At 38.4% G+C, this 22,127-nt stretch overlaps 1 protein-coding gene across 12 annotated transcripts in view; it reads left to right on the forward strand.

The window, feature by feature from the left end:
- LOC135234092 (ERC protein 2-like) overlaps positions 1 to 22,127 on the forward strand; it is a 232,480-nt gene that overhangs the window by 71,431 nt on the left and 138,922 nt on the right. For all 12 annotated transcript variants that reach the window (XM_064298265.1, XM_064298255.1, XM_064298254.1 and 9 more), the window contains 2 exons: positions 17,580 to 17,717; positions 20,910 to 21,050. In XM_064298265.1, the coding sequence (XP_064154335.1) occupies positions 17,580 to 17,717; positions 20,910 to 21,050 (279 nt within the window). The remainder of the gene's footprint in view (positions 1 to 17,579; positions 17,718 to 20,909; positions 21,051 to 22,127) is intronic.

Raw genomic sequence — 22,127 nt, forward strand, 5'->3', positions numbered from 1 at the left:
TTTTATAAACACTCCTTGGTGGTGCAGGTCCAGCATGTTCTGCAAACACAGAATGTGTTTTCTTATAGTATTTGACAAGTATAACATGAACCTAGAACCATGTTTAAAGAGTTTACATTGGTCTGAATTTAGGACAAACTCTTAATAAACAGGATGTTTGATTGAAAAAATATTTAGCAGGCATTAATCATCTAGTATATATATAAATATTGTAGAGAGAAGAAGAGAAGAAGAATGACCAAGTACTCTGATTGGTTTTCCAAACTTCCTGTTTCCCATGTGGACACGGCCGCTATAAATTAGACAGTGTCCTGTTGCCCGGTGATCGCTCATAAACCAACATGACTCCTGTGCGTCAACACTGATTTTGCACTCAAATTAGCAAATCCTGCAGAATACTGGTAAACTGTCCATTCATGTACTGTAGTAAATGTTCAGGCAGGCATAGGTGTAATTTTCCCTTTTCAATAAACTTTAGAATTAATTGGAAAAATAATGTGCTAACGATGACACATATATATATATATTATGTCAGTAAAAAATTGTCATTTTTCTGAAAGTAATAAATCTGTGAAATGTGATGTACTCTATGCAATGAACTGCAATTACAGGGAAAACTGAGTTTCTCTTCAGTTCCATTTGGCTCATTTCAAGCTCCATTAAATATTATGTGGACTAAGTGACAGGCAGAGTATAACTTTATAGATTATGAGAGAGTGGAAAGGTTGTTACCAGCCTATTTAGTGAAAATAGTGCTGGGTCTTTATTCATGTGTTGATTCTGGGCTTTGGAAGAATTTTTATGGATTGCTATGGAAAGAGGCTGTGAAGAGGCTTTTATCTATGCACCTTGGGAAGATCTTTTGGGTTTTCATTGAATCTGATAAGAGGTTTTAGTGTTGTATCTGTCTCAGTTCAAAAGAATCCTGTTAACCCACAGCTTGTTTGGAGTATATTATTCACTAGGACCAGGTGTCTTTGTTTGATCTCTCATTTAAAGTAGTGAGTCAGAGCTACAACGCTTTTGATGAATCTGTAATGAGGACATTTTACAGGGAGTGCAGATGATGGTCTGGCTGTATTAAGTGGGTGAGTACAGGGAATGACTAATCTGTGAATGTCTCTGAGCCAAGAGAAGAGCTTCTGTCTCATCTGTGTGTTCTGAATATGATTAATTCAGTTTGCTTTTTCAGCTCTTGAAATATTTGCATTGAAAAATTCAGAAACACTGAAATGAATAGATCAACAAAAAAATGAATACATTTGAAGCCAAATGAAATCCAAGCCTAGTCCCACCTACTGAATCATTTGTGCCTGTAAACATGGCACTACTTATATTGGTCTGGCCTTTGCTGCTTAGTCGATGGGTCAGAGTAGATTTACACTGTTTGGGTTTGGGATGAAGGCATATGGTTGGTATCTTGCAAAAACAAGTTAGAACAGTGAATAGTAGGTGGCATGGAGAAAGAGGGATGGAGGAGAGAGAATGGTGAGTGGGTAGAGATGTTCGTCAGCATTACCAGAGCATGTTATGTTAAAGGGGGCGGGGGAAAGGGATAAACGCAAGCAGGGCCATGGCTTGCTTTGTTTTTTGCTGAATCACTCTGTTGGGATCATAAACAGCCAATGGGTTGTGTAAAATGTGCATTAGAGAGCCTCTCCCCCCCTGTGCCTGTACCAGATGCTCCTGTCTCTCGGGTTAGGCCTGCCTGAATTCAGGTTTGGCCCCAGACAGTACGATCCGCACTCCGGAAAATAGCTGCCCTCCACATGCCCTGTCAGTGAAGTGAACCCCAGCGCCCGTGAAATTCCTGTAGTACACGTGCTGTGTCTGAGGAGCCCTCCACAGCTTCTGATCTTTGTGATTCGGAAAAAACAGGGGGCAAAACGGGCCGATGGAGGAGTCAGGGTTTCCACCCGGTCCAAATAATGGACGTCAGGAGAATGAGTGATTGTGCCCTGCTCTGGAGCAGTGATGTCTGTTTGATGTCTTGAAGAGAAAAGGTGTGATTGTCAGAGTAAGCTTGGGTATTTTTCTTCTGTGTGGTTTTTACTGTACCACTGCAAGCCTGTTTTTTTATTTAATTCTTTTTTCAAATGGAAAGGATGTAATATTTTTATTGATCCTGTTGGAAAACTAAAAAATAGGTATATTTAATGACAGAATGTTATGCTTGGATGCCGCTATATCATGTCAGTATAAATTCAGTACAGCCTACATTTCATCAAGAAACGTTTTTCCAATATTAACAGTAAGCCAATATACTGCCAGGACCAGTCAAACCAGTAGAACTATGAGAGATATTTAAATCTTTACCCTTTCATTAATTGATCAAGGTCAATAGATATATAGGAAGGCATTAAGTTTCTTTGCAGGAAGCAAATATCAAAAACATGCTTTCAAGAATCTCTGTACATCTGTTTTTCTGTAGTCATCATCATGTATGATTCATTGCATTTTCTTAGAGCTGTTGGCACTACTTAAACTGAGTCCCGGGCCTTTCAAAAAAATTCTCATTTGATTTGTGGAACTCTGTTATGGTCACCTTTTCAGTTTTTCAGAGTAGCAATAAAACAGTGTCACCTGGGATCGAATGCAATGCGGATTCTTCATTGTCTCAGGGTCATACATATGCAAGTAATGACCTTCAAACATGAAGCACGACCAGGGATTGTTTCATATCAGGATATTTCAGACACAGACCTTTTGGAGCAGAATGAGCAGAAGACATCACCTTGCCCTCAAATATTTTACTGCGAACGCAAAGACTTATGAGGCACTGGTCATCAGGAAGTCTTGTTTCCGAATCAGACCTAATGCCTTCAAGGTATTTAGTTACTAGTTAATAGCATCATGCCACGAGGGATTGTATGAGTACTTTCATTGAGGCCTAAATTGCACATAGCTTTTCTTCATTTGTTAATCAGTGGTTTGTTTAAATGAGGGCTCCAAGTATGATTAAACGCTTTTTAAAAAAAAACATGTTGGGATCACCACCAGTCATTATTCTGCTATCCATTCTGCATGGGACGAGCACTGCACAAACCCCTGTGAGCTCTTTATCATTTGTTTGCAGTTAAGGATTCACCTTTACTCCAATTTTGCACAATATGCAGAGCGCTGCAATCCACATTGTCAAACACTTGCAAAACTTCATGCACAGATGCAACTGCAGTTTGTGTGGTTAATTTTTAAAAAATGTGTAGTTCTTCTTTTCTTCTGCCCATCGTGAAACCAGTGGAAGCACCAACATCTTGTTATTAGTTGTTGCAATGGCAAATGGTTTGACATTTATGTATTTTGTGAATATTTTAATTCTTTAGTAATCATTATAGTTTCAGCGAATAGTCCCTGATTGACTTGTCAGTTTCTGGTATTAGCCACTGTGATGATGTCAAGCAGTGTTGTTGTTAATGAGAAACCTTGCTTCTTCAAGTCCTGGGCAGTGTACTGTGGTCAGCTAGCAACTTCACATAACCTTGGTAACAAACAAATGTGTTTTTATGCATCGCCTAGTGAGAGTTGGGAGTGTATTGGTAGACTTTTTGGATCTGTGTTCAGGTGAACTGTTTGGGAAGATAACGGGTGGGGGAGAGTTTTGGGTTGTCCAAAGACATATTAAAAACAGGTGACATGTCTGGCATGAATAATCAATTTCATGAGCTGTGACTCAAGAGAGACTTAGCATACAGTGTATGTTACAAAGTACCTTTCCAAAGTATAAAATGTGAACTACAGCTGGCCTAAGTGGAAATTAGATAAGAGATGCACACACACAGTGTTAAAATGTTAACACTTTAAAAGGTTCTGATTTTACACTGCAACAGTGTGTGGCCTCAAACAAGACAGTTCGCTGAGGGAATAATAAGTCTCTTGGTTTTATTGTGCAGATTTATTTTTCTGCAGTAATATTAATATCTGGGATAACAGGTGATTTTTTTCTTTCTAAACTAAGGCTTTAATTGTGTACCACAGGCGTGAAATTAGGCCGTTGTTTTTGTTGAGAATCTGAGATGTTTGTCCTTTTACCAGGCGGACTTCACAGTAAATGGGTTTGATCAAATGATTACTCCTGCGTGCCTCACTTTTTAAAGATCTTACTGCGTGCACGTTTGCGTATGGTAGCAGTTTAACATAGTTATGTTCCTTCCATGTATCTTATTTTACTAGCCGTCTATAACGTCAAAATCTGAAATGACGAACTGTGTGTGCATCTGAGCTTTTGTGCAACTGCACAACTGAAAAGGGGAAAAATAATGAAGTGAAAGTTTGGCGGCATATGCCATGTTAACGAGTATTCTGAAACAGAAATGATGTCAAGTAATTAGAAACCCCCAGATATAATGGTTATCAAACTGGAAATAACATGATTAGTCCTTAGCAAGTTATTTATTTTCATTGATGCAACAATAAGGCCATTTAATGAAAATGACACAATTTACACACTTTAAACTTTCCTTTGATAAAAAAATATTGCAGTGTTATCATTTTTTTTTAACAGGACACTTCTTAGTAATACTGCTGTAGAATACATTGTTGGAAATTAAAAAGCCTTTGAAAGGGGACAACAAAATCAAACAGTTTGCATGAAAGGCCTAACGTAATGGGTCACTGAAAATAAGTATTACTTGGAAAAAATATATAAATCAACAGGCCTTGATTACAGCTGGTATTATTGGTTATTGTATTGGAATTTTGTGGTTGTTAACATTAGTTAATAGTAAAGAGTTGTGTATCTAAAAGGTTTCTATAATGTAAATATATAGTTCTGATAATGTATTCTAATTTCTTTAAACTGGGGTATTTTCCCATCACTTGTAAAGTTATGAACCTTGAACTTGAGGGTTCTAAACTACCTTCGTTCCCAATGGGTTCTGCATTATATTAGTCTTGCAGATGGTGATAAAGTGTGATGTTTTTAAGCCCAGTTATGATCCAAGTTAGGGTAAGCCATCTGATTTCAAAAAACTATTAGTGGGATTTAATCATCCCATTCTACTTGAAGGTAGGATTTGTTTTAGAGTGAGAACTGAGCATTGCAAATGAGAACCAAGAAATGAGAAACTGCTAGTCTGGGTCAAATACACTCTGGAAATAATTGAGATATTAAAGCTGTACTGAAATAAAATATATGCAAAAATACTAGGCTGTCATTCATTTGCGTGATTTGATTTATATAAAAATGTAAAAAAAAGTGAAATTTATGGAAAATTAAAACAAAACAAGGTTTTCTTTCTGTAGAATATTTAGATTTATTGCTTTGAACTGACATTCTCAATTATCTTTCATGTTTATCTTTTTATATTCAAAGAAACCATATGGGCAAAAAGACATAAAGCAAATACAGATGATTAGCAGCAAAAAGAAGATTAAAAAAGAACCAAATTTACCCTGGTTTAATCACTGGTTATGAAATGCATCTCTCAAAATTGTCATTCCTTGTTTACTAAAAGTATAAAAAGGGTCAGTTTGGGTCAAACCGAGGGCTAATGATACTTTGAGGTACTGCTGATTTTATTCATTACATTGCTCTACATTACAGCATTTAGCTGGAAGCTTACCCAGAGCAACTTACATAGATCACATTTTTATATACAGTCAACTTATACCGTTTGAGAAATTTTACTGATGGAGTAATTACTTTTCTCATGGTCACAACAGCAGTGGTCCAGCTGCAAATAGAACCTTTGTGTTGCAAGCCCATTTCCTTAATCATGACCGCACAATACCACCCTGCATTTTTAATAATAATAGTAATAATGATGATAATAATAATAATAGTAAAATATCCATTTCACCAAATGAACCAAACACAGTTGGAACATGACATGAGGGACTATACCTGGACTGCATGGTTATAGTAGCTTCAGAAAAGTAGAAAACTTTGTCACAGTGCCATATATGGTCTGGAATATATTGATGCATAAATTCTTGTACTTTAATTATGACATTTGTACAAACAGTCTGTTTTATCAGTTTGATAAATATGCAGAAAAGCTGAAGTAGTTGAACACACAGAGTAAGCGTAGTTCTAGAGCAATGACAGCTAATTATCCAACTAATGGCCATCCTTTGCCCATGACCTTTGACCCTTCAGTAATGGAAAGTCTGTGGAACTTTCTGGGATTTCCTTTTGTTTAACTAGTAATGTTTTACAGGCAAGACCCCAAGTCATTTTCTATATTTCTACAGATCTTTACCTTCAAGGAAAATGTGAGGATTTTTGTGGACTGGATTTGTGACCAGACGGTTTAGAACACTCATTGGTGCAGTTCTCTACCCTGACTGGCCTCCATAAATATGCAGTTGTATAAATGGGCACCTTTTAATCTATTTAAGTTTCTCCCTAGATAGGAGACCTAAGACAATAAATCACAGTTTCTGAAACTTATTTTCTCAAAGTACATTTTTACTGCCAAATCTTTGATTGTATACTTATATTGCAGAAAAGGGGTTCCAAAACTGGGGCCCTTGAAGGAGTCCCAGTGGGTCCTCAGCAAAATGGAAAACACATTTTCCCTTTTTTATTACTTTAACTCACATTTTCTCTCAATTTGGAATTTCCAATTTGTGTATGTTCATGCTCATTGCAGTCAATTCAGGACAGTACCATCAAGTGAACACATTTGAGCATGGAGGTGTGAGGCAACTGCTTTTTTACATTTTTCAGGCCACCAATTAAGCTAGCATGTCATTTAAGCCATTAAGCCAGTGAAGTCACTGCATGTGTATCTTGTGCAGGCAGACTGACTGTGGGTACACAGGTGACCAGAGGGGGTAGCTGACTTGTGTTGAGCCACGGATGTCTCGCTGACTGAAGCCTGACTCTCCCCAGCCCGTTATGTGTTGCCCTGTGGGATTTTTGTACGTCGCTTTGGATAAAAGTGTCTGCCAAATAAATGTAATGTGATGTAATTTACCCCTACAGTAGTGTGTGCCTTTACCGGATGAGGCACCCTGCAGCTCAGTATCTTCCCTTTTAAGAATATTTTATATATATTTTCTATGAAATAAACCGTGTTTGCTTTAAGTATCCTCAGTAATATTGTGATTATTACAGTGATTAAGTATGAATTCTCTGCTGCGTATATGGCAGTGTGTATATGAAACAGGCTATCTATTTATAGACGTCTTACACTTTTGATTTCGTATTTGCGCCATTTATTACTTTTCGTTGAGGGATTAATGCTCAGCTTAACCTTGATCAGGATGCTGAACCTAGGAGCACTGTTAGGAGATGTCAGCTAGCAGTAGGTTTCCTAATATGCCCCTGTACTCTAGAGTCTTTCAAGAAGCAGGGCCATATTTTTTACTGGGATTAGGGCAGTCATGTTCGTATGTCCTTTTTTTTTTCCTTTTCATTGCTTACAGCCTCATTTGTCCCTTACACTCATCTCTAACTGGATTCTGTGCCGAGTCTGTAATAATGAAAAACGCCAGACACACTGCTCTGCACCTCTGCCAGACTGTAATGCATCTCATCCATTCAAATAACTTTGGCTTGGAACAGGAAGCTAGTCTGAATGCCCAAAATGAACTGGGAGATTGCCGTCAGGCACTGGTAGCGTGCAGCAAGCTGAAAGCTGGGCTTGTTTGGAGAAGCACAGTGCATCCTCAGAAAGGCCCTTTGCACGGGATTACCATGTTTCCCTGTTTTAATCTAGACTGTTCATCAGAGATCAGTATTCAGGGTGCTTGAGTGTCAATAGTCCATGATTAGGACACATGCTCAAGGTTGTATAATGTATCATATTTAGAGTAACTCCTATGTAAGATATGCAACACAGGACTTATTCATATGTTGGGCAAATATGTATACAAGAAAATATAAGCTTAAAAAATAAAAGAGAAAGGAAAAATTCCGGTTGTTAGTAAAAATTCATATGAAATTTGGACGAGATTTCAGCTGACCGAGAATGTTTTGTGCTTATGTTCTTGAACTCAGCCTGGTTCACTGTGACAGCTGTGCAATGTTCTGTTTTTTTAATGTGGAAAAGCACCACCTATTTGTGGTGTATGATTTTTTAGAAAATATGTGTGCTTCATGTATAAGTGTTGGATGTGGACATTTCTTGCTTTCCACAGCATGCATCAGTTATGAAAACAATGAGTGCTTGCCTTTTTATTTTTAATTTTGAAAACTTTATTTGTCCGAACTTTATTTAGGAACATTGAGATCAATTTAAATTTCACACCTCTTTTTGGTAAACTGGAAAGGACAACCTGGAAACATTTCATTCCCTGTTGCAATCAGAGGTAATATTCCAGTATGTCACCAGAGGAGCAAAAGCTGTTCCAAGAAGATTATACATATTGAACAGAATCACTTTTAGCCCCTCAAACAGGACAGAGTGAAGATGGCCTAAAACTTTACTGTTCATAGTACCGTGTCACTTTAATATGAGCAACAAATTTGCATCCAGTTTACATGTGGGTTTCCAAGTTTCTCAGAACACCCTCAAACCGTACCCAGTGGGCGCCCGTGGTTTTCTCTTCATTCAGAGTTTTTGTTGGCACATTGCAGCGAGCGAACCTCTGCTGGTTTTTCCGTCCCTTGCCCCTTGGGAGTGTGGGAGACTATTCTGGGCTACGCGCTCGTCCGCAGCCAAAGCGTACAACACAGGGCGTCGCCACAATGTAGTTCTGAGGTTACACTGGCAACTTTTTTGGCAACTTAATGGGGGCACACAGCTGCAGTGAAGCAGCCAGTGGCCAGGCTGAATAAGGAGCTTATTTACTGCATGTTTACCATGTTTACCTTCAAAGAAAAAGCCACAGTGAGAGCTGACAGAAACTGCCAGCAGTGAGAGCGCTGGCCACTGAGGTCTGCCTGCTGGAATACTGGAAGCACTCAGGGCGGTGCACGTGTGTTCAGATCCATCCCACAGCACCCTGCTTTTAAAGCACGTCCATAACCCTGCTTCTCTGATCTTACAGCTCTTTCATGGGTTATCAATGACTCATCGTACTGGACATCTCTCCTCTGAGATGTGCAGTCCATTCTTGTGGAGATTGACTGGGGAAGAGATGGGAATCATGGGATGTTGGAGGGTCTGGGATGCAGATGGTGAGAATAGTGGGACACGGACACTGTCATGCTCCTTCCGACTGTAATAAATCTCCACCTCATGCCTTGCCTCAGACAGCCAGTGCAGTGTTCAGCTTGAGTACTTACACCTGCCAGGGGCTCGATGATAAATTAATAGCGAATGCCTCTTGATTTGTTGGCTTTCATGACTGAAAGTACCAGGTCAAGGGTATTTTTCCTTTTGATTTTTTTTTTTTTTTTTTTGGACCAGACAAAATTATAACCAAAAAAAAGTCAATCTGTTTTTGATTGTGTGGACTTTGATTAATTTAAGGAATGTACCTTTTATTAATTTAGTTCTTTATTTTTGTTTTAATTATGTGTGCTTTCATCCCTTGGCGCTCTACCTTGCGTCAGGCCTGCTGACTGTCTGTGTTCTCATAATCAGCATTGCATGTCATCGGCACTCCGTGGTTCCTGAGTTACGGCTCTCCTTCAAAGCCTTTTCAGAAGGTTCTCTCCCTGCGGTGCCAGTCCTGTCCTGCACGTCCCCACAAAATCTGAACTCGCTGCTTGTGTTTCTCAGCATCCAGCTCCTTTCACATGGGATTATCATTCCTCTAGTATTCCTGTCTTATTGAAAATTGTGTAGCAGTTTTAAAAATGGCGAGTGTGACTGGTTCCTCTCTGTTAGACAGCCTGGCATTACACCTGTGCACAAGGAAGCTGCTGAATGATCGCTGAGCCACACAGTCAGTGGAGCTGGAATTTTTTTTAAAGATTTGACCACAATTTATTTGGTGTCATTATGGTATATTGTACCTTTCTATGGATACATTTTTTGATGTGTGGCAGGATATTAAATTCTCTAGCCAATCTTCTCTCTCTACCTCTTGCTCATTTTCATATTCTGTGCATCAGCTTTCTGTAAAATACTATGCTGCATTAAGAGAATGGAACCCCATTTTGTAATTTTAAATGAAAATATTAGATCAGGAATAGTGTGATCTGGTTAAAAGCTGCAACTTTAACAAAGCCAAAGTATTTCCTCTAGAGCAATATGGTCTGTAGCCAAATTGCTTATCCTTAATTACCACTCACATTTACAACTAGTCAGGCCACCAAGAAATGAAGGAATAACTAAAATTTATGATAACCAACATCAAACATACATTAATAAGTAATATTACTGCTGTGACTCAAGTTAGTCATTTTAAAACAATCATGAAAGAAATATCTTTCGGTTCCCGATAGTGGGCTAATATTCATCTCCCCCCCTTGGATTATATTACGAATAGTCCACCTTTCAACCGGGCTAACTCATAAATCAAGTATGAGTTCTCCCATATGGAATCTGTGATTAAATGTATGGTTTAGTGGTAATACCTGTGATGTTTTAATACTGAGATAAATTAACCAGACAGCACACTAGTTATCGGCAGCCAGTCATACGAGATCTGCATAGCCTACAGTCACTCCCCAACATCTCATATTATGTTGAATAATAAAAAATAAGATTTACTTTGTAATACTGTATGTGTTGCCTATGGCCTGGATTAAATCAAGTAATATCCTTAACTCTGACTTAAAAATAAATCCAAAAGTTAATTTTTTAGCGCAAACAGAATTGGTTTCATTGATTGCAGTGATTGCTGAGCATGCCAAGCCGTGTATGTGAAGAAAGCCGAGCTTGCATTTAATTGAGTCAAACTTAAGGACAACAACTAGTGATACAATCCAGGCCTTTGTCAGCTGACACTGTGTTACATTAGAACTGTAGAGCTGTACAGGAACTCTGCAGCTATTCCTTGCCTTTATGTAAGTTATTAATCAGTGCTCTATTGATGTTAGTTATGAATCAGTGTTCCATCCATACAGCGCAATTCCCTGAGGACCTACTCCATAGTGGAGTATACAGGTCTGGAGGCATTTGTACTGTAACAGACAGCGGGTTCCTGTAATGATGTTCCAGTGAGCAGTAGCTGCTCAATGGAACCCAGCAGGAGAGTTGATAACCTGCTTTGACCAGGTTACAGCAGGGCTTTGGTATTTAGATACATCAGTCCAGGGCACAGGCGGAGATATCACAGCTGTGGACATTAGTTGGGTGGGCTGTTTTTTTTCCCCCTTCTTTTTCTTTTCGTGCTTGGCTCAGAGTCCTGGCAACCCGTCGAAAAATTAAAACTATAGTTAGATCTGACCCTCTGAGCAGGCGGAAAAAAATGCCATGGTAATTACACCAGCAATCATTACGGCATTCTTTTGCTGAAAAAGAAGCGATAGGGACAAATTCAAGAAAACTGGAACAACTTGAAGTTCCCCACATGTTATCCTTCTTGATTTCATTGTTGCAAATGTCTCATTTTTTCTTTAACTTTTATGTGCTTAACTGTATGAAACATCCTTGTGTAAATGTAGGGTGTACGTTCTCAAGAAAAATGTTCTTTGTTATATTAATAAGAAGGAATGTTTCTTTAAAATGCAGTAATATCTCAGAATTTTAGAGGCGCTGTATTAGCCTGTAGAAAAGCACTTCTATGCATTACCTGTTTAGGTGTGCTTAAAAGTTTGACAATACATGTAGCTGTACACCAAATCCTGTCTCATTCCACATGGGTTCTATTGCATTTCCATGTCTTAATACCTAATACAAACAAATCTGAGGTGAAGTAAGCCTTTATCTTCCATAGGCCTTCTATGTGATCCACACAACATTAGATTCCATTAAAACATAGCATAAACACGTTAGCAGATTTCTCAAGGAATTTGAAGTAAGTTGGCCCCTTAGTGACATTTCATAAGTCAAATCCATTGAAACTTTTGAAATACTTTTTCCGTCCACAGTCTATGGTATTGATATTATTTGACTATGGTAGTGATGGGCACTTGAACCTTGGCAGTACAGCTCTGAAATGGGTCATCAATGTTGAAGGACAGGGTTTCTGCTGTTTAGTAGGCTATACAACCCAATAAAACTCTGGAGAGTTTATTGTCAGATTGTTTGATTTGTCAACTAGTTTTCACTAAAAAATCTTATCACTTAACAGGGCAGCCACCATATGTTCTCGATTGTGTTGATACAGGTCTAGAAAATGTGTTATGTCAAGAATGATTACAAATTATCGCTTTGTCTATTGTGTTTTTGTAAGTCCAAGAACTATATGATATGATACGATATTACTAATGGTCCTGAATCTTATTCTCCTTTGTAAACCTTCCAGTGAGCTTTAAAAAAAGAATATCCTTTCATCTGTTTTTGTTCTTATGCCATTGTGAATTCCATTCAAACCCCCTATTTTCCAAAGATATTTGTTTGATTACATTTACATTTCACCAAATAGTTGTCCCCTCCTACTAGATCTCCTGGGGACGCTTTGTTGTATGATGTAATACACAACCACTGTATTTGTTGACAACAAATAAATATTGTTTCTTGTACACACACAGTTGATATACAAGGGCCAGCAGAAAAGAGGAAATGTTTAACACTGCATTGTTTGCCCTGGAATGCATTATGATTTGCTGAAATACTGGTCCGGAAGGATGCTGAAAGGACATGGGGTTTCATGGCAATACATTAAATGACTCTTCTTCTTTACCAAATATGTATGGATGAACATAAAGAATGCAGTGTGGATTCATTAAATGTCCACTGCATATCCACCCTTTCAAATAACTGGATTTAAATGTTCTCTCTGACCAAACCAACCACAATCCGTATCTTTAATGTGATTCTTTATCATTAAACCCTCTTTTATGTTGGGAATCATTTTTTGAAAGTAACATAAACACTAGCAAATCATGCTGTACATGGAGAGGTAATTTCACAACTTTGAGCAGGGTGGAGATTACAAATGTCAGAAAGGAAAGGGAGATGAGGGTGCCTGCAAGATTCTCCCAGAAACATTATCACATGCGTGACACAGCCCACCTGTTCCTAGGGCTTTGAACATGCTGGAGTATCAATCATGTAGCGACTTGTTACATAAATGCCACTCAGCATCTTCAGAAGACATAAACCTGTAGAATAAAGGCCTTTCGTCTCATCTCATGTGTCGCATGAAGTGTTTTGGCAAATGGGCAGTGCCTTCAAATGAGAGATCAAATAACTTATTTTCTGTAAATGGAGAGACGTATCTTTGCTACAGTATTTCACACTCTGTTTGGGTAAAGGTTGGTATTTGTCAGTGAGGGAGATGACCCATCCCAGGCCTGTTTGAGTACTGTTCCCTGCTTTAGACCTATATCACAGCTGAAATACGAGTATGATTATTACATGTTGCAATACCTTTTTCATTTGCATAGTAACTGCCTATATCCACAGTGCTAGGAGCAGTATTGTTTCTAGTTTCAGTATACAGTTCACACAGATTTATTCTGCTTTAACATATTGAAGCAGTTCAGGTACTTTACTTTGTTCTAGTGCTGAGAAGCATTTTTGCCACAGTGCCGTACTTCAGTACAATATGGGCGCATGCACAAGAAGAATGCGACTGGAAGTCGTTCCTGTTTCTTTCAATAATGAGGCCAGTGGATCCTATTTTGATTTATCTCTGCAGGTTTTTGAGGATATTACTTCAGTAATACAAAACAAATAGTCTGTAATCATGGCTGATGTAGAGTAATAATACACAGTTTATGTAATTAGCTGTGACATTGACACTAATACATTAACATTAATACAGCACAATTCCGTTATTTGGAAAACATAAACTATGTATTTTACCCTTAAAAAAATGTAGTTTTACTGGGGAAGTAAACCAGAGAAGTAAAAGCCGTAGTAGCATTCTTGTGCCACAAGGTGGCAAGAGGTGACAGCTCCAATGTTACCTCAGTTCTTAGCTACTTCAGCTTTACTCTTTGTGTAATGTTCCTCACTGTTTAAAACCTCTGAGGAGAGTTTTGGTAACAACTGTCTGGACACTAAATTAACTTGTGTCTCTCTATACTAATTTGATTCTTTTCATCAGACACTATAGGCTCATGACATCTATTTAAAACCTACTGTCTCACACGAGAGGATGTTTGTAATTAAGCCCTGAGGTACACCCTCATGAGCCTTTTCATTTAACCAAAATACTGTACCTCTTGCGCTACTTTCTGCTTTTCATTTCTAGGTAGAGATTTTCACAGAATTGAAAAAAGCATGTAGCATACTCAGCTACAGCACAGGAATATCACTGACTCAGGGAGTTAACAAATGGCTATGGTCTTGTATAGTGGTCTTTTAGCTTCCAGCCACAAGGTCGGAGCCCACTGGAGGTGGGATTTGCTGAAATTTATCTCCACTCTCCCTTTCTCCCATCTATCCCTCCTACTGTAAGCTCCAAATGTGGATTTGGCCTTCCTACTATAGTGGCTTTTTCATATCTCCAGGATTCAAACCAAATATTTACTATATTCAACCACCAATTACGAATTACAAAGACAATACGTTTAGTGGTTGTTATGCTCTTTAGAGGCTAGAAAGATAAACACTAAATGACCCACTAAATGTGTTGGTTTTTTATACTTTATAATGCCAGGTAGTTCAGCATTTAGTTTAAATAGTGGACATAAAGAAAACATCATTTTGTGGGTATTTTGTACAATGTAATGTAATGTGGGGAAAATGAATTCCCACTCCAGGCCCGAATGTTGTCAAAGGACACAAAGTGAGTTGTTACTTTAAGAAACTAATTCAGTGTTACCTTTTTACATATTTACTGTATATACATCTGCTAATAACTGTTAAATGTACAAGGTAAAAATAAATGTGAAAAAGAATATGCTAGTATAATTTCCTTATTCAAAGTTAAGGACCCAGTGCTGTGCGGTTAGATTAAATATAAACCTTAATTGTGTTATTCCTGACACAAGAGTCTGCAAGCAGGTCTTGGACTGTGAGGCCCATTATTTCTGTAGAATGTGTGTGGAGTCTGGTCTTGTGTGAAGCCAAGAGTGGTTTCGGTGTTTTGTTCCAAAGTTGTGGTTTAGGGTGCATGAGCTATCCTTTCTCTTTCATTCTGAATGTTAGAAATCACCAATATTTTGCCATATTTTTTTCATGGGAAATTTTTATCCAGTCTCAAATTGCAGCTGAGTGTTCATGTTCAGTTTGCGGTTGTCCCTTCACCTTTTATGATGAAACCATTACATGACCAATGGACAGTGAGGTTGTTTGTGGCCTTGCCATATATCAGCCAGAATAAATATGATTAACAAAAAAAGGAGAGAGGGAGAATGTAGTTATTTGCTTAATAACTATATATATATATATATATATATATATATATATTGAGTTTTACTAATTAATGACATTACAGAATTATCAGACTTCTGTGTCACTGTTACCAAGCAGGGACGGGTAGATTTAATTGGGAGAACAGGAGGAACAGAGTGATGAATTACAATTTTGGAAAATATGTAGTCTAAAAATGTATTACTTAAACTTAAACACCTATTTTGTTAAAAAAAACAAATTGTGTGTATATTCACAAACAAAGCAATTGAGAACTAACTCAAGGTCTAACCTAATAAAACAACTAGTTTTACTATTTTGGCAAATTTGGAAAAGACAGAACTGGACTGTTGGTGGTCTGGAAGTGAAGAAATATTAAGATTCTACTGCACTATGTAAGACTGTCCGATTGAAAAACATATAAGACAGTTTATACAAACAAGTGGAATTATAGCACAGCTGCATCTTGGAATAGGGCCTTTGTGGACGTTCATTCCTGGAGGTGCAGCATCTGCCTCTTCTTGGCTTGCAGTGGGCCGAAGTGCTGGGAAATGGTCTGTCCTACAGTTTGGTGTGGAGGTCTGATAAAACTCCACCCTAGTGTCCACATCCCATATCCGGCCCACGTCTCAACAGAGACCTCTGAGATCGAATGATGTCTAACTACTTTCTGCACAATTACATGATGGTTACATTACAAACTTCATTTTTTTTGTCAGGATATACTTTATGCAGGCCAAAGAAAACTGTGTTAGTGAAGAGTGTAATGGTTTATTTCAAACTGGAACCGATATGCTAAATTTGCCCTGAAATAAAGCTCTATGAGGTATCTTTTAAAAAATTGGTTTTACGGTACACAAGGCATGCAATTTTTCATCTCATGGAATTTTTTAATGTACTTCATATCTGTTCCTAACAGTATTTTTAAATGTTATTGTTATTTTTTTTATTTAATTTTATTTTTTGTTTTTTGAATCATTTTTTCTTCTCATTCTGAGATCAATCTGTGCGGGCTCGCATCAGCATTTTTTTTTTTTTCAGTACAAAATCACGTGTTTCAATTGCTATATTTTAAAATGATCTTGATTCATGTCACAAAGTGTTTTTGACATTTAATTGAATTACTTAGAATCTCCCATCAGCGAGACACCACAAACTTTTCCTTTTTAAAAACATCAAAGATGTTTTTTTTTTTACACTCCTTTAGCTGCAGCATAATGTTCCTGAGAGAAGTGGCAGTACGTTTAACTGGTGACACTTTCCCACCATGTCACATCAGTTAGCTCGCTATCAGCACATCGTTCTAAACATGGTTAACAGAGGCGTTCAGCTGGGATTGACTGCAATCAAAGTCATTTTGCTATCTAGATTCTCAAGCCTAGTCAGTGGCTTTCCTAGTCATTTTATGCAGTTCTCCTTGAAGATAAAAAAACTGCTAATTTGTCCACAAGAGGATAAAAAAGTATGTCAGAGTTTTATTTCATTCATTTAGAAATAGTTTGTAGAGATTTGTGCATTATCTGTCAATATACCCATGACTGGTATGCCTGCAATCTTCTCATGCGAATGTTTTCCTTTCCTTCTGAGCTTAGTGGGGGCTTTTCTTATGCTGGTGGCATTCTCTCTGTTTATGTTTTGTCTTTAGTTTCTTGCAATATGCTTCACTGTTTGCCCGTGTATTTTCAATTCTTTATGAGTTATCCAAATATTTCCTTCGCAGATGAAAATGTGTGTTGCCAGTTGTTATAGGTGTTTGCTGAACACATGCTATCATCTGTTAACATTTGTAATCTCAAATCGGGCTTGTTTGTACTTGCTAGTTTTTGTTTTATTCAGTGAACATAATGATTTCTGCAAACAGCCATGTGTATTGTGGAATTGTGACATTTAAACATTCCATTTGAATTTCAGTTTTCACTCAGTACAGGATGGGAAAAATGGTACTCTTAATGGTTTTGAGTCATAATGAATTGGTACTGGTACTGTATATGTACATTGCTTTTGTTTACCGTTCAAAATATAAAAAGATTGCTTTCACTGGACTGTCTGAAGAGGGGTTGAAGAGTGATTTACTTAATGGACAGAATTATCAATGCCAAAGAACTCATTACGAATCTTTTCCAGAGATGAAGGGAGGAAGTGGAATGCAAAAGGCTTTTCAAAGAAATGGCTTTGCTGTTTACACCACTCTTTAAAGATTGCTTGGCGTGTCTCTTCTAAAATCCTGTGCTGTAAACAGATTTAATTTGCTCAAAATGGCTTTGTTCATTTCTGCTTTTAATGAAGCCATCTGAATCTGCAAGAGCTTTACTTTCTGTCCCTTTTTATCAGATCGAAAACCTCCAGGAGCAGCTCAGAGACAAAGACAAACAGCTGACCAACCTGAAAGACAGAGTGAAGTCACTGCAGACAGACTCGAGCAACACGGACACTGCCCTGGCTACATTGGAAGAGGCGCTGTCTGAAAAGGTACTCCCTCACTGAGGAAATGTCCATGTCTTACTTATATTCCAGTAAAGGGGCTAGTAGTATCTCTGTTTCAGTCTTCATATTTGCTCTACAATTTTTTTGCATTGTTGTAATTTCTTTCTTGTATAGGAGGAAACTTCATCCTAGGCCTCTTGTACTGCATGACATGTCTGCTTGGTTTTCCTCTTGTATCTAATGTCATAACCCCGTAGTACTGCCTGTAAGGATTTGATGCAGTTAACTACTGTTATAACCACCCCAGTCAGGGTGTAAAAGTGAACCTTACGGGGTTTAGATCAACAGCAACTGCAACAACCAATCAGAGAATTGGGAGTTCTGCCCTCTCTTCCTCCTTGGGATTGGTGGGTCCCCAGGGTTTGTTGTGTTTGAGGGAGGGCCATTCCAGGCCATCAGAGCCCCCACTCCAGGGTCAGTCGCAATGTCAAACAATCCATTAAAGAGTCTACAGGTGAGGCTCAAAACACTGTGAGCCATTGTTCCAGGCAGGATGGCCAGGGGAGACGATTCTGTCAGAGCACATCAGTGTCCATACAAGGGTTTGTTTAGAATCTGTACTAGGCATGGATTGCCAAACACAATCCTGATGGCTGCTGAACATGATGCATTGGCAGGGTAACCTTAAGGTGAACTCTGTAACCCTGTGGAAGAGTGAGGAGTAGTCCTAGAGTGTGATTGTCTACTCATGGAACCAGCAGAATCTGCTGAAGTCACCATATTCATTTTGTTCCTCCTAAGAAGCAGTTTTATTTTCATGTTAAGTTTAAGGTGGACCGAGACAGTGGGGTGGTACTTGTGCCCTGTGTAGTGAAAGTCACTGTACAATTCACCCTTGGTAAATACAAATGTACACTATGTACTGTAAAAAAAAAAAAGATCTTATCTCAGAGATCTGCCGTATATCTATTTTAGAGAACAATTCCTCGCACGCATGATGTATTTTCGTGATTGCAGGTAGACATTATGCAGGAATCTGATAATTATAGGACGGTTTTCCAGCAATGTTGGCACTTGGAGGGCCTCGGAGAAGACAGTTCCTGCTGTATCCACTCAGACCCATTAATCATGTGTTTACAGGAGGAAGAAACTGGTTTCATTACAAGGGACGGTGGAGAGCACCATTATGTGCTTGGGAGAGTGATGTCAGGAATTCAGAATGTGTCTGGCTCTCAGCCAGGTTCAGGGAAAGAGGGCTTTCAAGAGAAGTGTGCACAGCTCACGGGCCGATGGGACACCTCATAGACTAGACTGATAAGTGCTGGCTTTCCTGAATACCACCCTCAAGCTTCTCTCTGAACAGGTGCCTAGAGCCAATGACTAGATTATAGGTTAGTTTGGCCTAGGTGTTCAGCAAAAAACCAACAAGAAAAATATTTTTTAAGGCAAACACATTCAGCACGTATTGCATTAATCTTCCTTGGGGCGGACTGTGGCAGTGCTGTAAAGTTACGTATACCACTCATAATATATGGATTCATCCTTTTAAAATTGTACTTTGAAGTGTTTTAAACTTTAATGTTTTCAGTCTTTACAACCTTTTTTGGAATATTATTGCCATTCCCATTATTATTGCCACTCAAGAACAAACTTAATATAATACATAACTAGCTAAATCTCTGTTATGAACATTTTAATGTTTGTTTCGGTATACAGGACACAGCTGTTTTTCTGATTCATCATGGCAGTTCTTGTCTGAAAGGTTCTGTGCTTCAGTTTAAATTGATTTTCTTTACCTGTGATTTGAGAAATGGCAGACATTTGAGGGTATACATTATCTTGTCTGTGAAGGTTCTTGTTTTTGTGTCGACTAAAGGTCATTATTCAGAACTAGTCAGACTTAAATTTCCAAAATGTATAGCGAATAATCCACTCATTTTCACAAAACCCCCAATATCTTGCAATTAATATTTTGTGTATTGGCTCAGTTGACTGACATACAGAAACATATCAGAACATTAAATAGATGTGTGATACATGTGTGCGGAACAAACTCTTGTTTTATGATGAAAATAAAAAACAGAAAATTTAGAAAATAAAGAAAATTTTGTCACAATAAGTCTTTACCTTTTCCCACAGATCATACTGTTATTGTAACAAGCCCCTGGCACACCCGTAAAGCGAGAGTGTGATAGTGGCTTTTCAAATTCATGTCTTGTGGTTGTTGTGGTGGGTAATGACTTACGAGAGCTTTTTTGTGGTGGGTAATGCAAAAAGTAGTATTTTTCCTGTTTTTTTTCTCACTCATTTTTAAGCTAGCATAATTAGCCATTCGCGGTATACCTTGCTCTGTTTTTGATTAACAGAGAGGGGTCATAGAAGCATATGACAAGAAATGTTACTGGCTGTTAGCGAACTCTTTGCTTAGATATAGAAGATATTTGCATCTTGTGATAGAGGAAAAACATATGATTGTGAACTCCATATTTAGCACATGCTTCCTGTTTTACTGCATTTGTGCTTGTTTGCAGTTACACCATAGCCTGAATTTGAATTGTCATCAAAAATCCAACGTGATTAAACTATGGTCTTTCGTGACCTCAGTGTTTGGAAAAGCAACCATCACTCAGAGGAAAAAAGAGTTTAGAGTCCAGAGTTTAACTTGGCGCAAATCTGCTTCATGTCTGCTGTCTGAAGGTTGATAACATAATTAATATAGTCCTTTTCTGGTGATACAATATCATAATTTATTTGTTTGGCAGACAGTTCCCTGCCTTATTTAATATATGGCAATCTTTTCTGCCCGGAAGGGGCCCAAGGAGAATTGTGACCATGGTCTTTGAAAGGAAATTTTGTTGTGGTTTATACTATAACTGCCTTTAGAAAAATGCCTAACTTCAAAACGTCCTTTAGAAAAATGCCAAACTTTGCATATGAGCTGTTTTTAAAATGAAAAATAAACTCTTATTAAAAATGAAGAAATTGATCATAGTCAAATGCATCACAAATTAATTGTGCTGCACCTCATCTACTCAAATTCACCCTGTTAACAGCACAGTTTTAATGTTGAAGAAACTCAGCAGCACGGAAACATACTGTCTCCTCTCAGAGGGACTAATGCTGCAGGAAGTGCTACAGGACCAAAATAAGCTGCTTGCAATCTCTCTTTTTTTTTGTTGTGCTCATTGATGTAATGAGCTGACTTTAATCTTCTGGCCTCGCCTTTATCATTGGCAGGAAAGAATTATCGAACGACTGAAGGAACAACGGGAGCGAGAGGACCGGGAGAGGCTAGAGGAGGCCGAGTCCTATAAAAAGGAAAACAAGGACCTGAAGGAGAAGGTTAACACTCTGCAGGCTGAGCTGACGGAGAAGGAGGTCAGTTTGCATGGGGTGGGTTAGCTTTGGGTGGGCACTGGGCTCTGAGACATCCCAGCCCGTAACAGTGTTTGCCTCATTCCTGGAGCCGTCTCTTCATCTCAGTTGAGTGCCCGTAATGTTGTGCTGCTTCGTGAGATGTTAAGAGCTAAAAATTCAGATGTGCCCCACTACTTGGTTAAAGAGCCATGAGGTTTATATGAGAACTTTAGAAGCCATAAGAATAGCAATTAGTGTTACCTGTATTCAGTGATGTTGACCATTGGATGTTTTGTCCATACCCCCCCTCCTCCCCCATTTGTGCCCCAATTAACTGCATAATGAGTGGGTCTTCTGTGCAGTACAGTCTAAGTCACATGAATAAATTAAAATGCTACTCACCTTAGCAAATTATCAATAGTGAGGCACATGCTACTGTAGCTCCATCAATTCTGGGGTTTTAGAAGCCTCATTCACCCATCATAACTATAATCTTAACTTCACTTCCTATGGGCATGGAGGTGATATGCATTTCTCTGCTGAGCTCCCTTTCTCTTTACTGTGGATTCTACTTCCTTATTCACGCTAATTTATAGTGCTTGTAATTATTAATGTGTTTGGTGTATCCTCTTCATTTTAACATTCACGTAGACCATATGCCTTTGCTCACATTACAGAGCATATGGCATTTGCCACGGCATTGCCATAAAGTAACTACTGTACTGTGCATGTGGCAGGTCCTGAGACCCACAGCCTTCTAGCATTTGGTAATTCAGTTCCTGAGTCTCAGAAGGCTGACATTGGATTCAGAATCAAGGCCTTGTAGTCACTGGGAACATACAGAGACACATTGGTATTATGTACAATTATTAGTTCAACTGAATTTGAATTCTCTCTATTCAGTTCAGTTATAAGGGATACAGCTGTTTATCTCATTACAGAAACAGAATAGAGTAGTCATTTCCTCCCCCCATAAGATCTCTCCTTTCTGTAGACTTGTGTGGTTTAGTTGTATGTTTGCTCAAGTATGCAGGTAAATTGCAAGTCTGTGCCAACAACGCACAGACTGTAAATAGCTGTCCTGTAGATTCTGTAAAA

The sequence above is a fragment of the Anguilla rostrata genome, chromosome 11, assembly GCF_018555375.3.
Source record: "Anguilla rostrata isolate EN2019 chromosome 11, ASM1855537v3, whole genome shotgun sequence".
Taxonomy (NCBI): domain Eukaryota; kingdom Metazoa; phylum Chordata; class Actinopteri; order Anguilliformes; family Anguillidae; genus Anguilla; species Anguilla rostrata.